Consider the following 17,423-nt stretch of genomic DNA (forward strand, 5'->3'; position numbering starts at 1 on the left):
GCGCAGGTACCCGGCTGGCATTCAGCAGCCCTCCACATGACAAAATGGCATGCGCCCAAGGACATGGGATACCACAGTCCCCATTAGTGGTACGCCACTGATAGCATACAGAAACACTTTAATGTTTCACCAAAGTTTCTGAGCCAGCTGTTGGGTTTTACCACACAGAGAAGTGGCTAACCAACAGATTAAAAGGGTAAAAGGTAAATGTTTGTTAGGAACTACATTTAGGATAGGAAAGAGGGAAATATACCGTGTTTCCCCCAAAATAAGACAGTGTCTTATATTAATTTTTGCTCCCAAAGATGCGCTATGTCTTATTTTCAGGGGATGTCTTATTTTTCTGCTCCACAGCTGCATGCTCTGGTGTCCTGTTCGACGGGCATGCTTTCAAACAAAAACTTTGCTACGTCTTACTTTCGGGGGATGCTTTATATTTAGCACTTCAACAAAACCTCTACTACGTCTTATTTTCAGGGGATGTCTTATTTTCGGGGAAACAGGGTAGCATGCTGCTATCTTGCTAGCTAGAAAGAGTCTCTGCAGTTAACTTCCCAGAAGAAGCAGGATATTAGACCTGAGAGTATCAGTCTAAGGCCAGACAAGAGGTAACACAAAAGAATGGAGAGTCACTAACTTTACAGTCCTCTCTCGCTGACCACTTGCTGGCCCCCTGCCGGGTCTTCTCAGTCCCTTTGTACATTAGACATGGCTACATCCAACACCAGCTTCTCTTGAGTGTGTGATCATGTCGAAATGGCTCTTATCCATTCCCCCATGTAGTTGCCTAACCTCCCCTTCAGCCATTTTCTGCTCCCCCTCATCCTCCATTTTTGAAAGGAGTTTATTTTTTTTTTGGTCATATCGCATTAGTAATGTAATGTTAAAGCAAGGATACCTTTTGGGTCCAGTTAGGAACAGTGAAATTGTAGAAGGAAAGTGACAAGAGACCGCCACAGTAATGATGGTGCATTAGTGCAGCTCTAGTTTGGCCGAAAAATGTGTCTTTTGTGGGAGGTTGGGCTACTTGATTCACATCGATCAGATAATGGCTCCTGCTCCAGTAGGGGATTTTTTTGCTTCTATTTTGTGTGGGTAGTTTTCAGTGACAGAAATGCAGGCTGAGACATTTTGGAACTGCCACTTCCTTGTAACTGCACAATAAACCTGGAGTGGCTGCGCAAAAGAAAAAAAAAAAGGGGGGGGGGTTTGTTCTGTGTTATGGATGACATCCCACCCACATTAGGAATAACACAGTATGGAATAAATGCAACTGAAGAGACAAGAGAAGAGACAACGGGGAGAATGGAGGTGTGTGGAATGATTTCACAGAAAATGCTTCCAAACACGAGATTTGATCAGTGGGGAAAATTTTGGTAAGATGTATATGTGGAAAAGGGATGTTTCTGGAAAACATGCAGACAAGCACATTAGAAGCCACCCAAATGGGAATGTGTGCATTTTAAAAAGCCATTCCCACATCTTGTACCATTTTCCTTGCTTAGTTCCCACAACCAGTATTTGCATCCTGACACTTAACAGCCCAATCCAGGCAGGGCCTTACCGTGCAATGGGAAGCCTGATTTTTTTTTAAAAAGCTCACTTTAAAATCCCCCATAGAGATGTGACATGAATAGAGATATGACATGAAAATCATGGTGTATCTCTGCCGGGGGCTTCACAGGGGCCAACCAACCAGCCTCTGGAGGCATCTCAAGGTTATTTTTATTTATTTATTTATCAGTCTTATAGACCGCCCAACCCCCGAAGGGCTCTGGGTGGTGAACAACATAAAATAACAATTACATAATGGACTGTAAATAATTTAAGTTAAAATGCAGCAATTAATAAACGACTAACAGTGCCCGCAACAATTCCTGTTAGACTCTCCCAGAAGGGGAGAAAAAGAGTGGGCCCATAGATGGTAATGGGCCCAAAATATAGGAGGGGGCGGGGGCACTCATATCAGCGGCTGGACACTCCAAAGGCCCTGCGGAACAACTCCGTCTTGCAGGGCCCTGACAGCTGGAGGAAGAGTGTTCCACCAGGCAGGGGCCAGGGCTGTAAAAGTCCTGGCCCGCGTGGAGGCCAGCCGCATCATTGAGGGGCCAGGGACTACCAGCAAGTAGGGACATATGGGGTAATGCGGTCCCGAAGGTATGAGGGTCCCAGGCCGCGTAAGGCCTTAAAGGTAAGTACCCATACCTTGAAGATGATCCGGAATTCAACCGGGAGCCAATGCAGGCGACACAGTATTGGTTGAATATGGTCACGGAAGGCGCCCCCCGTGAGAACCCGGGTTATATGGGGCACCTGGGTCTCCATTGAAAGAGACGAATCCAGGTGGACCCCCAGGCTGTGGACCGAGGGGGCCGGCGCCAATGAGGCCCCCTCCCACACCGGCGGCTGGAAGTTCCCCCCTCCCCCCCACGACCAAGCCAAAGGATCTCCGTCTTCGATTGATTAAGTTTTAACCTGCTCTGTTGCAACCAACCAGCAACAGCCTCCAAACAGTGCTGGAGAGCTGCAGGGGCGATGACCGCTCCCCCCTCCATCAACAGAATGAGCTGAGTATCATCAGCGTACTGATGACAAATCAGCCCAAAGCTCCGTACCAGCTGAGCAAGGGGTCGCATGTAGATATTAAATAACAGCGGGGACAGTAGCGCTCCCTGAGGCACCCCACAATGGAGTGGGCACCGCCGGGAGGCCTGGTCCCCGCACCACACTTGCTGACTCCGATCCCGGAGGAACGAGGCAATCCACTGAAGGACAGTGCCCCGTACCCCGGAAGCGGCCAGGCGGTGGGTCAAAAGATCGTGATCGACCATATCAAACGCTGCGGTTAGATCTAACAATACCAACAACGCCGATCTGCCTCGGTCAAGCTGCATACGGAGCATATCTGTGACAGCGACAAGAACGGTCTCCGTCCCATGCCCAGCATGGAAGCCGGACTGGAAGGGATCAAACGCCGATGCGTCATCCAGGAAACCCTGAAGCTGCTCTAACACCACTCTCTCAATTACCTTCCCCAGAAACAAAAGATTCGAGACGGGGCGGTAATTGGCCAGATCGCCAGGATCTAAAGATGGTCTTTTCAAGAGTGGGCGGACCACTGCCTCCTTCAACCCACCTGGAAAGACTCCTTGCTCAAGGGAGCCATTGATGATCTTCAACAGGTGGGGTCGTAACTCCTCCCGGCAAAGCTTAACAAGCCAGGAGGGGCATGGATCCAGAGGACAGGTAGTAGGTCTAACAGCAGCCAAGGCCCTGTCAACAGCGGCTTCGGAGAGCAGGGAAAACTGGGCAAAACATGGGCCTGAAGACGGCAAGGGAGCCTCCAGTTCACTAATTGTAGATAAAGAGTGGGAAAGGTCCTGGCGGAGTGATGTGATTTTATCTGCAAAAAAGCTCATAAATGCCTCACAGCTAATAATCAATTGAGAATTTGCAGAACCCTCCGACAAGGAGGTCAAGGACCGAATCACACGGAACAATTGTGCCGGGCGAGAGCTAGCAGATGCGAGAGAGGAGGAGAAGAAAGCCCTCTTCGCCTCCTTCGTCGCCATCTCATAGGCTTTCATAAACGTCCTATAAGATGCTCGCGCCACTTCGTCACGAGATTTCCTCCACGCTCGCTCCAAAAGTCTGAGGCCCCGTTTCATATTGCGGAGCCCCACAGTATACCACAGAGCCCACTGAGATGCTTGGTATGGGGAGTATTTGAACATCCATATCCAACACTCCAATCACTAGCTTTGTCAAAAGTACAGTTCCATCCTCTAGGACAGGATGCCCAGGCACCGGATTGACTCTGTTCCTTCTATCATTAATATGAAACCCAGTCAACCCCAATAAAAGTCCAAGTAATTATATGTAAAAACAAGATGATTCAAGGATTGAAAACTAATAATGACTAAGACATAGCAACTGGACCACTAAAAATGCTTTGGAGATGACAAATGATAAAGCTTTTAATACTTTATAACAGTGATGGCAAACCTTTTTGAGACCGAGTGCCCAAATTGCAACCCAAACCCCACTTATTCATCACAAAGTGCCAACATGGCAATTTGACCTGAATGCTGAGGTTTTAGTTTAGAAAAAAAAAAGGTTGGCTCCCTCTTCCTCCGCCCGACTTGCCCGAGCAGGGGCCAGCCTGCTCTAGCCTCCAGCAAGTCCCAGGACCACCAGCCGAGTCCTCCTGCTCACCGCGGTGCGTGCACGTCGTGCTCAGTGGCCCAGGCCAGCCTATGTGTGTGTGTGTGTATGTGTGCGTGGGGGTGATTTTCCACCCCCCACATGACGAACTCTGTGTGCACATGCCTACAGAGAGGGCTCCAAGTGCCACCTCTGGCACCCGTGCCATAGGTTCGCCATCACTGCTTTATAAGGTCTCTCTAGTAATCAGCAAATGTTATATTGGGATCCATGATGTAATATGTACTTAGTATAATGATGGGTAGATACCTTGTAATCTTAACTATTTTCTAGTACTTATTTTTCTGATCGGTTTAATATATGTTGAAAAATAATAATAAAATTTTTTTTTTGAAAAGTCCAAGGGATTGAACTCCTCTATCTGTATGTGTCTCATTGTTGTTGCTCTTGTGTCACAGGATATCAACATCAAAACTTTTAAGAAACTTATGTGAAAGGAAAGTCAAAATGTTTTGTGTTTCCCCTCTTCTTTTATTTTGTCTTCACAATGAAAATTCTGTTTACAATAAGCCAGTCAATGTGGAAAAATACAAACTGGGCAAACTGAGCAGAAGTGCATAATTAAAGTAAGGAGACCATTTTTATCATTTTATAAATAAACACCAGCCTAAAGAAAATCAGTATGTTTTATAATGAAAAACCATAAAAGCCATTTGTTATTATTTTGTTCCTTGGCTTGGTTCAGTTTATAACACAATACAATTAGTAACAAAGACACCAAAATTCCACTCACTTAATGACTACAAAAAAGATTGCTCAAAGTGAGATATTTCCTTTAGGAAATCAGTGAATATTACTACCAGGTACAGAAGGACGATATCAACTAGAGACAACATAAAAAAGCAACATTCTTTGAAAGGCTGTGTCAGGAATCCTATGTGTTTAAAGAAAGACAATGTAACGGAATTCTCCAGAACTGAAACACGACTCTACTTGCATCCCGCTCTTAATGCACAATCCCGTATGCCAGCAGGACATCATTGTTTAGGATGCTGCAGTGATGCAACAGTTGGTCTGTTTGCTGGCATAGCAAGTTTGAGGACTTGGCTGCAAAGCTAGTTGAAGTGTTTCTGTTCAAACTATGGTTATTATTTCATTCCGTAATCATGGAAAACAATTGTCTCTGTACACGTATGCAACGGAAGCCCAGTGGAAAAGTACACATATCGCAGAAATAGTGTTTGTTCCAATATTTCTAGCTTAATCAGTACAATACATGATGTGTAATTGAACACAAAGATACAGCAGTGGAAACTTGTCCCCAGAATCAGAGCATCTTCCCCCACCCCCTGCCGTTTCAAACACAAGGCGACTCAGTTCAGCAGCATTGATTGCCATGGAATGTAGAGCACTAATTTAAGTCTCAGTTAAACTTACCTTAGTAGATTGCTGTAACCTCATTAAGTACCATAATTCAGAAAACAGGTATTAACCTGTCAGGAAGTACTGTTGGTCCATGATTTATTCTATCTTTTAGGCAGTGATCCTCACTGGGTAGAACAATCACAAAGCAGTATTCAATTTGATTGTGAACAAGATTCATAATTTATTTCTAAACTGAGTTGCTTATCTTTAAAAAAGCTATTAGAAATGTATTAATATAAGACACAATATATAAACCAAACACCCAACATGACCCTGTATTCATGATAGTTTAAAAAGGTTTAAAATATTTTAAGCAAATGGGCTCAATGTTTGGAAGCCCCCTCTTATAAACCTGTGTCCATAAATGCCTCCAGAGACATCAGGAATTACACAAAGATTTAGAAAATGGTCCCACTTCAACATTCATGGAGAGAGTTTCAATAAATTGCTGTACCTCAGAAGTTATAAAGTACTTCATATAAAGCTAGTTGATGTGTCGGCCCACAGATGCAGCTGCTTAGCCACTTGGTCCTTAAGTTATAAACATCAGTATTTGTTTAAGAGAAGCTAAATACATATTAAAATTCTAACATATAACAATTATTACTTCAAAGAGCTTTTACTCTTTCAAAAAGTAATCATAGAAAAAGTACAGTCTTAATGTAAACAGAAGAACATTTCACTAACTACACCACTTTGATAATTCAAATGTATATCCTATGACTTGTGAAATCCAATCCATATAAGGATATTATCCATTTTTAAAATTTAGAAATGTTCAAATGTAATGTAGGATTTTTATATACTTCTTACAAATAGTGACCAAATTGATTTTCACAGTTTAAGACAAGATATATGGAAAAATACACTGAGAGCATTCAAGATTTTTACAGCAGTTGCCTCACTATCTGCAACACACATTGTTTTAACATCAAATGGATGTTAAAATGTGCCCTTCACACAAGTTGAGAGGTGACTTGCAAAACTAGGTGTTTTCAGGTCTAGTGCAGGAGTCGGCCAATTCTTTTGAGCCAGTCGGTGCCTCTGGAATTCTGACACAAGGAAGTGGGTGTAAATGGTGAAATGCCTGCCACAAGAAGCAAAGCCAATCACAAAACTATAGATCCGTGGTGGCGAACCTTTGGCACTCCAGATTTTATGGACTACAATTCCCATCAGCCCCTGCCAGCATGGCCAATTGGGAGTTGTAGTCCATAACATCTGGAGTGCCAAAGATTCACCACCACTGCTATAGATGTACAGTGCAATCCAGAACAGAGTTAACTTCAATGGGCTTAGACTGAAGCTACTCTGTTCTGAATTGTACTGGTAATGTATGGTTTTACTCTTGGGTTTTATTGTATTTATTTTATATGGAATAATATTGTGTATTTGAGCTGCTGGAAACTGCCCTGAGCCCGACAGGGGAAGGGCGGTATAGAAATGTATTAAAATAAAATGTCAGGGAGCAACTTCATGCATATAATCGTACATGTTCAGCATTCAGGCAGAAACTCTGTTTAACAGGATGCCTTTTAAATTTGAACATATTGGTTAAAAATATTTTCCAGCCACATAGTGAAGATCCGTGTTGTGTGGTGGTAGCTGCTGCAACTTTTTAAAAAATCTGTATAGCCAATCAGCTTTCCGATGGTCAATAAGAAGCCCTGCTGGCCAAAAGCCCCACCTGGCCCCACCCACTTTCTAAAAATGGTTGGGGGTGCCATGGCACCCACGGCACCCCATTGGGGTCCCGTTCCAGTAGCACGTCAGCATGAACATTGCTAGCTTGAATGCCCTTGGTTACAGAAATATTAATGATGGCTGGGAAACAAGTACCTATTCTAAATACACCAAAAGATGTGTGTATATCCAGTGGGATTTTTAACTTTCCCCTCTTGGGATTTCCTCCCCATTGCAAATTCTCCTAAGTTTCAAAAGCCATTTGTCATATAGCATGGAACAACATGGTACTAGTAAATTAGTTATGGGGCTCTTTGCATCTTGACCATGATTTCCAAAAACTATCAAAACCCAAGCATCCTATTGGATGTGCAGAGGTATTTCCCTCACTTTCTGCAAAGCAAAACTTTAAATACTGCAGAGAGCAGTGATGTAGCTATAGATTTTTATGGGGTGGGTTCAGGGGGTGGGGCCCATGCCCCACCTGCCCCTGGTGGCGTGGCCCTGCCTCCCAAAGCCCCGCCCCCTGGCCCTGAGGCTTATAAAAGCAGCTCTCCAAGGCCGGGGACGGGAGATTCCCCTGCCCTGCCTCCCAGCCGGTAGTCCCTTCTGCCCTCCCCTCCGGGCAGAGGCATAGCTAGGGAAAATGGAGCCTGGTGCAAAATCTGAGTTTTGCGGCCCACCCACATGGGCAGCTGCTATGATGCTGAAACCATTGAAAGTGTTTAAAACAGGGAGCCCAGATTCTCCTTTTAAATCCACCTTAAAGGGAGAATCTGGGGTCCCCAGTTGAAACAACATTAAAAGTGATGCTGTTTTGGGGTGGATTATCCCCTGCCCTGAAACAGCATCACTTTCAATGTTTAAACTGGGGACCTCAGATTCTCTCTTTAAATCCATGCCAAAGGGGGTGGATTTAAAAGGAGAATCTGGGGAAATGTGGGGAGTGCCTGCTGTCAAGGGTGCAATTGTTAAGCTAGCAGCACCAAACTTTCAGGGTACATTTAGGAGACTCTCCTAATGATACCACCCAGGTTTGGTGAAATTTGGTTCAGGGGTCCAACGTTATGGACCCTCAAATGTGTAGCCTCCATCTTCTATTAGCTCCCATTGGAAATAATGGGGGCACCCGCTTTGGGAGTCCATAACTTTGGACCCCCTTTGAACCTCACCAAACCTGGGTGGAATCATCAGGAGAGTCTCCCAAAAAATCCCTGAATTCTGGTGCTGCTAGCCCAGGGGTAGGGAACCTGCGGCTCTCCAGATGTTCAGGAACTACAATTCCCATCAGCCCCTACCAGCATGGCCAATTGGCCATGCTGGTAGGGGCTGATGGGAATTGTAGTTCCTGAACATCTGGAGAGCCGCAGGTTCCCTACCCCTGTGCTAGCCTAAAAGCTGCACCCCCTACAGGCCAAAGACTGAAAAACACTAAAAAATAAAAAAACACAAATGGGGGCGGAGCTTTGGGCATGTAATGGTCAGGTTTGAACCTTGGAACCCCCCCCCCCCCTTACCTACATCCTTGGCAGAGAGGGAAGTAGCAGCACGGCCTGGAATCAAAACTACATGTAGGAAACAATGGTCAAAATGATGGCCCGCCCTCTGCTGTATAACCCTGGTAGTAGAGATCAGCACTCTAGACTGCGCTGTCACCTCCAACTTTTTGCTATGATGTGATGTTCTGGAAGACCACAGTGGCCCCATTAATAACAAAAGCACTGACAAATACACACCCCGAGCTTTGGAAAGAATAGAAACGAATGAGGATCCATATGACAGCCACTGAAAAGTTTCATATGGTGGCTGAAACCATATGAAGAATTTCTGGTAGCACAGTGTTGAAATATTCTCTAGAAATTATGATTTCAGCATATGGTTTACTGAAGCACAATACCTAACACTACAGCCTCCCTTGCCCTTAACACTTTTAACCAATGCAAATGGTTCTTTCTCCCACCCTGGACATTCCACAGGTATATATACTCCACTTGCTTTACTACCACCAGATCCTCTGAAGATGCCAGCCACAGATGCAGGCAAAACGTCAGGAGAAAATGCCACTGGAACCCACAACACCCTAGTGATTCTGGGCGTGAAAGTCTTTGACAATACATTCAGCTTTCAATTTGAAAAACTGCATTTCCTTTGCCAGCTGGCCGAAGGCAATATCTATGTTTCGTGTGTTAACTCATGGTATGCCTCGAGGAGATTCCACCATAAATGCACAGTGTGGCAATTTGGTATGCTGCTACTATCCCATCATTTCTTAATGGACATCTGCACTGCTGATGAAGTTTTCTACAAAGTGGCAATTTTCAGGAACACACATGCCAGGTTACAAGCAAAACTGGCCATACTGTCATCTTCATAGCATTAATGGCATTTGTGAGTAAAGCATTTGTGGCCTCCTGATCATTCACAACCTGCCAAAGTATCTATCTCAGATAACAGCTGATAATTAGACAACTTCATTGTTACTTACATATGCTAAAATGGGCGGATTCCACTCAACACATGCAGGTTAGGCCACTAACCTGGATAACTTTAAAAGGGGCTTGAACAGATTTATGGAGGATTTATGGCTACCAATCTTGATCCTCCTTGATCCGAGATTGCAAATGCCTTAACAGTCCAAGTGCTCGGGAGCAGCAGCCGCAGAAGGCCATTGCTTTCACATCCTGCATGTGAGCTCCCAAAGGCACCTGGTGGGCCACTGCGAGTAGCAGAGAGCTGGACTAGATGGACTCTGGTCTGATCCAGCTGGCTTGTTCTTATGTTCTTAAATCCAGCTGGCTTGTTCTTATGTTCTTAAATCCAGCTGGCTTGTTCTTATGTTCTTAAATCACACTTGCTAATTGCACCCATTACACTTGTTGTCAAACAATGCAAATAGTTCTTTCACCCACCCTGGACATTCCATAGGTATATAGACTCCACTTGCTTTACTACTGTCATCCTCTGAAGATGCCAGCCACAGATGCAGGCAAAACGCCAGGAGAAAATGCCACTGGAACACGGCCACACAGTCAGGCAGAAACCCCACCCCACTCTAGCCAATAAACACGTGGCAACACATGGGATGAACAAAGCAATCCCTTTTAAACAAACAAAGCAGAAAGTTAATATCTTTCTTACCAGAAGGGACATGCCAAGAGGAGAGCCTGGGACCTCTATGAACAGACATCTAGATGACGTATGACTACATAGCAGCACTGAAGGTGGCAGAACACAACACGCCCCTCCCCCTCCCTTCCAATCTGACCATTTAAAAATGCTGCCATTTTAAAAATTTGGTGGCACAGGGGGACTAGGGGATCTCTTCCCCCACCTTTTCAAGTATGGAAACAGCCGTGTACGAGGGATGTTTAGGAATTTGAAAAGGAAGGGGGGGGGGGTAGTGCAATCATTTTTTTCTGTACGAACAAGTAATGTTTCAATTACTTTTCAATCACAAGATGGGAAGAAGTGGCCGTCGTATATCCTCTATATGCTGCTGCACTCCTGGGCAGGCTTATTAGGAAGTAAGTCTCATTGCACCCAATGGATTTTTTTTTTCTGAATATAGACCTTTAAGGATTACATGGTTAAGGAAAGGCAGCAGACATGTGGGGAATTCTAAAATCAGAATTGCATTCAGGTAACCTTATTCTTCAGTTTTAATAACTGACAATTTGCTGGAGTCAGTTCATCCCTTTAGAAAATAATAACTATCCCTCCCCCTTGTCCGAAACCACCCTGATCCATACAAAAGATTATCATCACAAAATTTACTACATATCTAAATTTGGCAAAATGGGTAAGTTAGGAAGATAAGCATCATTCTAGGGCTAAATCCAGAGGAAACACACTGAATGTAGCTTTTGTCTGCAGTTACCTTATCCCACCCCACCCACATACTTTTCAAATAAAATGTGCACCATCTATTTTGGACCCTACTTGGACTTCATTTGTAAAAATTCCAAAGGCATTTCAGAAGGACGACTTTTTTTTTTACAACATTGTCACCTTTTCCACAAGGCTTGCAAAGTCTACCCAGAAACTGCTGAAACTGAGCAATTCTCAAACAGAAACAATAGCAAAATATTTGTTAATTTGAAGTGGTAGCACAAAGCTCCAAACCCTGTTACTATTCGTAAAACAATTATGTTTTTGAAATTTATGGGGGGAGGGGGGGACTTACACCAAAATTCATTTAGATGACACTAGAAGTATAAAAATGATGAAAGATTCATTTACTCAAACAGACTGAATTATTTCCCAGCGAACGCGCTGAAACGCATCCAAGGCTGTTCCCACTAACAGCAGAAGGACTGCAGTGATCATAACAGCTTTTTTTTGCTTTGAGAGATGTTCTTTATTCTTTGGTCCCAATCTTGATATCTACACCATCCCAACCAGCTTCAGTAAGACTATTTGCACAAATATTCAGGTTCAGGCTCTGCTATTTTTATCTACAGGAACTAGGATGTTATTCTCCAAGCAGAAGCAAGACAACAAACAAGCAGTCTGAATTATCTTTAGAATGTTGTTGTCTTGTTACACTGTGCCATGAAGTAGGCAACCTATCAGGCCAAGTTACCCAAGGAAAGGGATTTTCCTCCAGACTGACTCATATATTGTATGGGGAATTGAATGGAAGGTCACAGAGTGACGATGGGGGGAATTTTAAGTCTTGTATGACCATTAAGAGCAGATGGTAAAGGCAGTGGAAAATGCAGAGGTGGGAGTTGATAAGAACAGGAATGTACTGACATAAGGGGAAAGCATATTTTAGAGAAGAGTTACTTAAACTGGGATCCACAGACTGGATTTATACAAACGAATTCCACAAGGTCTACAAGTCCTTTGACAGGACAGAGGGTAAGCCTTTCTCTCTTTCACCCACCTGGCTACTGAAAAAGGGGAGCATCCTCAGTTTTCTGGGAAAGGTGTGTGTGTGGGTTTGTGGTAAGGGATCTTCTGCCACATCCAACAACCATCTAGCTTCCAGATCCTATCAGGGCTACTAGCCATAAATGTGCTGACTGGCTGCTGGGATTCAATAGCCTTAAGAACTCTAACAGAATGAGTGGTATCAAGCAGGCATAGTTGTAATCAGGGCAGTGGTGGGATTCAACTAATTTAACAACCGGTTCCGGTGGTGGGATTCAAATAATTTAACAACTGGTTGTTTACAGGCACCATTTTAACAACTGGTTCTGCCGAAGTGGTGCGAACCTGCTGAATCCCACCACTGAATCAGGGGTGTATCTTCTAAAACTGAGCTGCCCCCCCCCCCCCACTCCATGTGGAATGGGGGGGGGGTAGCAGGGGTGCAGTTCAAGGCTGGGCTTAGCTGGAGCTGGGAGTTTAAAGTTGGGGGACAGAGGCGCAGTTGGGTGATCAGGGAGCAGGGCTTGCAGGAGGGCTCTGGGCTACCTGGTGCACCCTTCAAGCAGTTGCCCAAGGCACAAATCCCAGCTTGCCCCACCCTAGATGTAATAGTCACCAGTTATGTAAAGAATGAAACTGAACTGGTTTTTATTGCACCCAATGTCCAATGCAAAGGATTTTGCCATGGAGATACGATCCACAGACAACAGGCAGTTATGGTTTTCAGCATCAGGAATTCAAGTTATGCATGATGTCGTCCCAATTCTGTTTCTGTGAGCACCTCAAAGCTATTCCAGTCCCCTTTCCTACCTCCGTTTTGATTGCTACAAGATAACCCATAATTGTCTCTGCTCAAAATGCTTTCCAATCAAGGGATCGGATTGACGGGAACTTTAAGTTGTGTGCCCGACAGACTCAAGACTTCCTCACAGATTTGGCTGTCAAGAAACTGGCCTTGTTCCGCAGTTCCTTGGTTGTCACAATGACCTGCAGTTTCAGAGAGAGAGATAAGAGCCAGACAGAGGCACAAGCGATATTGTGGGCCTGGGAGTTTCAAGGCCTGACACCGAGAGGCCATCTCATTTGCAGAGGGAACCCTGGGGCTGGGCAAGTTGCTAGATTGTGACTATGTGTCAGCTGCAAAGGGAGGTGATCATATGTCTTAGGAACACATCTGATTGGTCAAAGAGGATTAGGTCAGCTGCAGGCAGACCATCCATTCTACTTTGGTGCTATAGGTTTGGCTCTGTGTGGCGTGAGAATTTGCTCTGGGGTTTTGGACTTTGGAGTTCTATCAGGACTTTGTATCTTCAGTCTGATCAGGTAACATATAGCTCAGAGGACTAAAGCTTGACAAAATATTCTAGGTTATTTAGTTTTATTATTTTCTTCCTGTTTTGCAGTGCTCTTATATGTGTACAATTTTGCATGATTCTTTCAATAAACCTTATTAATTATACTCCTATGGTGTTATTAGGAGTTTGGGCTTCAAGCTAAGCCCAGCAGTTTGGCCTATTGTAGCTCATTTGGTTTTTGAAATTCAACTTGCAAGAGTCCTACTTTGTAGGGCTGACCTTGATTAACACACGGCAGGGCTGGAGAGCTGGTCGCGCAGTCTCTCTGCTGAGGATTAGTTTCGAAGGGCTAGCAATGGCTTCTTATCCCAGGAGTGAGGATTCTCTCCGCAGCCTTGAGCATTTTGCTCTGGACCTTTCTTGTAGGACAAGAGGGCTTTGACACTGATCTTATAATACAGACCTTTTACATAAACTTTCTTGCAAAGTTTAGCTGACGTGGTTCTCACTCAGAGGAGGCCTCCATGGAGCACAGGTGGCTGGCTGTGCACTTGGAAAGGAGCCTGAAGGATAAGGATTGACTGGGGGATTGATGAACAAAATTTAGACCCAAACTGGGTCCTCGGGTTGCCAAAGTTTAAAAACTATGAGAGAGCCTCACAATGAAAAGTGATTAGCAAGGCAGGAAGAAGCTCAAAAACATGCCTAGCCAGGACTGGTTGCAACTGCTGATCTCTGGGTATTAGGTGAGTATGGTTTGAATTATATTTACCACAGTTTATGCCTGTTCTATTTATGCCATACAACACTGGATTTTTGTGCAAAAAGTCAAGTCTACTGAAGCTACCTAAAAATACACCTTTTAAAAATTATCCTCCTCCAACTACCACATTGGAACAATGACAGGAAAAGAGAGAAAAACAGCAAGAGCTGCGTGTATTCACAGACCACATCCAGAAGTGCAAAGATTAAGAGTTTAGTACAGAATTCAGTGTGCTTCTAGCCCCTCAGGCTATGAAGATAAGTCCCAAAATAAGAGCCAAGCTACATTTAAATACAGGATTACCACAGGGATTGGCAGGATACCAGCTGCGAGTTTCCCACGGGGTTGATGTGATCAATATAACATATAGTTACTTGGCAAAAGAAACCTCACTCATTTTTTTAACAGAAAATGGAAAATAATTCAAGCTTCCTAGTTGTCAAGGGCAGTGCTTCTCGGTAGTTAATACTAGGCCCTCTTCACTTGGAATTGAAGTAGAATAATGGAAAACATGCAAAAGCATGCTTCGGGCAGATCTTGGATTTCTGTTTTTTCAGAACAGAATTTGGGTTACCCACGTGCAGATTTTAATAATTTCACACACAATGCACGTAACTCTTTAAACAGAAATTCTCCTTCGCCTTTTCAATATTATCATGTACAGAAGTCACCCTTCAAGGAAAATAATAAGAACATTAGTTAAAAATATTTTTGCATATTTTCCCCTTAAACTATTTATTGAAATGAAAACAAAACGGGCAAATTGAGCTTGCCTTGCTCAGTAGACTGGTGCTAAAAGTATTTGTTACCAACTTCATGTGATAAGGAAAGAATCTGGCCTCCAAACAATTCCCTAAATAGGGATAACACTAATCACCGAAGTGCACTTGACACCATAGGAGCTACAATAGGTTTTATACATGCACACTTTGTAGGACACTTTGTACATGAAGTTAAACAATGGAATATAAATAAGTGAGCATCTTTTTAAAGTACACAAATAATAAAGTTCATTTACATTCTTTACTTCCCAAGATGCTGATGCAAAAACAAGATCTTCCCAATAGGAAGTATAAAGACTAATGCAGCAAAATCTTCCACTCTGTCTCCCTCTCACACACACACTCTCTTACGCATCACCCCCTCCCCCATACTTCAGTTTACATAGCTGTGAGACTATGAGAAGTCCGAGACAAGACATATCCTCTCACCAGAAGAGGATGGTGGGATTGTTAGCATTAATTCAGTTTCTTCTGTACGAGGTTTCTTCTGTCTTCTGTAATGTCTGGGCTGAAGTCTGTACAGAAACCATTAAGAGAAGGATTCTTCAAACAACTTTCTGTTTCCATCTGATCAGGATATAAATATCCTTCCGTAAAGTTTGGATACATTTCTGCAAACTTGTGAAAATCATCTAGAAACAGATAAGAAAAAAAAACCTTACTCTTCAAGCATATGACATTCCTGACATTTACATGACACTGACCTTTTTTCCTCTATTTTTGGTATAATTTTTAATGTCTCTCAGATCAATAAAGCCTTTGTGCAGAATTCAAGCTGGAGACCCAGCAAAGGATTAGGGGTGAAAGGAGACAGAAACCGCTGGAATATTTCTGACCTGAATGTGCCCAGGATAACATATGAAGGACTTGGGGAGGCAAAACCCCTTTCCTGTTTTCCCTATGATCTAACTCTCAAGAGTCTGAGGGTATCAAGCATGCTCAGTTCTCATCAGCCCTTCTTGGTATTATATCATTTAAGTATTTATTTAAATTGTGCAGATTGCTTTTCTAGCACTGGTCATCAAATCATGAATTAATGGCAATTTTCTACGTTTGGATAGGTGCAGAGTGCAGGGGAAAGTTGGAAATGGTGAACAAACTGTCTTTCAGGAGGGCTTGTCTAGGATAATTGCTCTTCTCGACAAGGCACCCATCAAAGCCTCGCAGGAAGTACCGGGGCTCCTTAGAATGTACTCTTAAAGCCTTTGGTCTACCTAATCTAAGGCCCTTTCTGCATGGGCAGTATATGGCGCCCTGGGGACGGCAAAAACGCCGTCCCCAGGGAGCCATTTGCACAAGGGGCGCAGCTGCTTCGCAGCCGCACCACCCTCGCACCACCCGATCGGTGCGAAGCTGTCGTTTTCCGACCTCGCTCAGGAAGCAAGGTTTTCGGAAAACGGCGGCTTGGAGCCGCTGCCGTGCGAATGGCAGCGGCTCCAAGGCGCCCTCCCCCCTTCCACCCTTCACTTACCTTGTCCCCGTCTGTCCGGTGCGTCGCCGAGGCCTGGGGACCCACCCCCTGCCCTGTGACGCTGGAGCAGTCGCGCAGGGCTGGGGGGCGTGTCTCCAGGCCTCGGCGACGTGCCGGACGGCCAGAGACATGCCGGGTCGGCCGGGTGACGGTGCTCCGCGGCTGTTTCCCGGACTGCGAACGGTCCCGGGGGGTTGGGTCGGCGTGGAATGCGCCAACCCAACCCCCATCGACGCCGTGCAGAAACGGCCTAAGTGAGAAACAAATTCAAAAATAATGGGGATGATTAATTTTATTACAGAAAAACTTAACACTAAAAGTGGACAGTCTCCATAATGAAAACTTCTCCTGTGTATAAAGGACAGGGACTTGTACCACAAACACCTATTCTTAGATATAACAGGGGGGCATTTTAGATCTTCTCTGGTTGCCCCACCCATCAGAGGCAGGCCCAGCATGCAGTTGACAACACTTCCACTGGTGGGGAGCTTCTATTCTCAAACTGTTTGGCAATAACATGAACACTCTCCTCTGGATACTTAAAAAGAAAATGAGCATAATGCCCACTAGTTAGAAATATTACATGTGTCCAGAAGGGAAAAAAAGCAACATAGAAACAGAGATGGAAGGGTCAGATTCTACCACCAATCAGAGGTACAAATCAAGACCACTTGAAAGTGAGAGCCTTTCTGGGTCTTTCAGGAATAGAAATTAATGGTAAATTTTTCAGTTTTTTCTCATAGTAAGAATTTTAGTTTTTCATCTAAGAATTTCAGGACTTCCTCAGAAAGATACAGATGAGTAACGTGTCCTGTAATGGCACTTTAATCTCTTGCAGGACCCTCCTCCTACAGGCCACCTCTGCAGAAGAGAATGTTATTACTCCTACAACACTCTGTGAATTCTCTCTCTCTCTCTCTCTCTCTCTCACAAACACACACACACACACACACACACACACACAC

At 44.2% G+C, this 17,423-nt stretch overlaps 1 protein-coding gene across 1 annotated transcript in view; it reads right to left on the reverse strand.

Moving 5' to 3' along the window:
* Positions 1-10,864: 10,864 nt before the first annotated feature.
* LPCAT1 (lysophosphatidylcholine acyltransferase 1) overlaps positions 10,865-17,423 on the reverse strand; it is an 82,179-nt gene continuing 75,620 nt past the window's right edge. Inside the window, exon 22 of the mRNA XM_048515380.1 lies at positions 10,865-15,619. Coding sequence (XP_048371337.1) covers positions 15,444-15,619 — 176 coding nt within the window. The 3' untranslated portion in view covers positions 10,865-15,443. The remainder of the gene's footprint in view (positions 15,620-17,423) is intronic.

The sequence above is a fragment of the Sphaerodactylus townsendi genome, linkage group LG14, assembly GCF_021028975.2.
Source record: "Sphaerodactylus townsendi isolate TG3544 linkage group LG14, MPM_Stown_v2.3, whole genome shotgun sequence".
NCBI classification, from domain to species: Eukaryota; Metazoa; Chordata; class Lepidosauria; order Squamata; family Sphaerodactylidae; genus Sphaerodactylus; species Sphaerodactylus townsendi.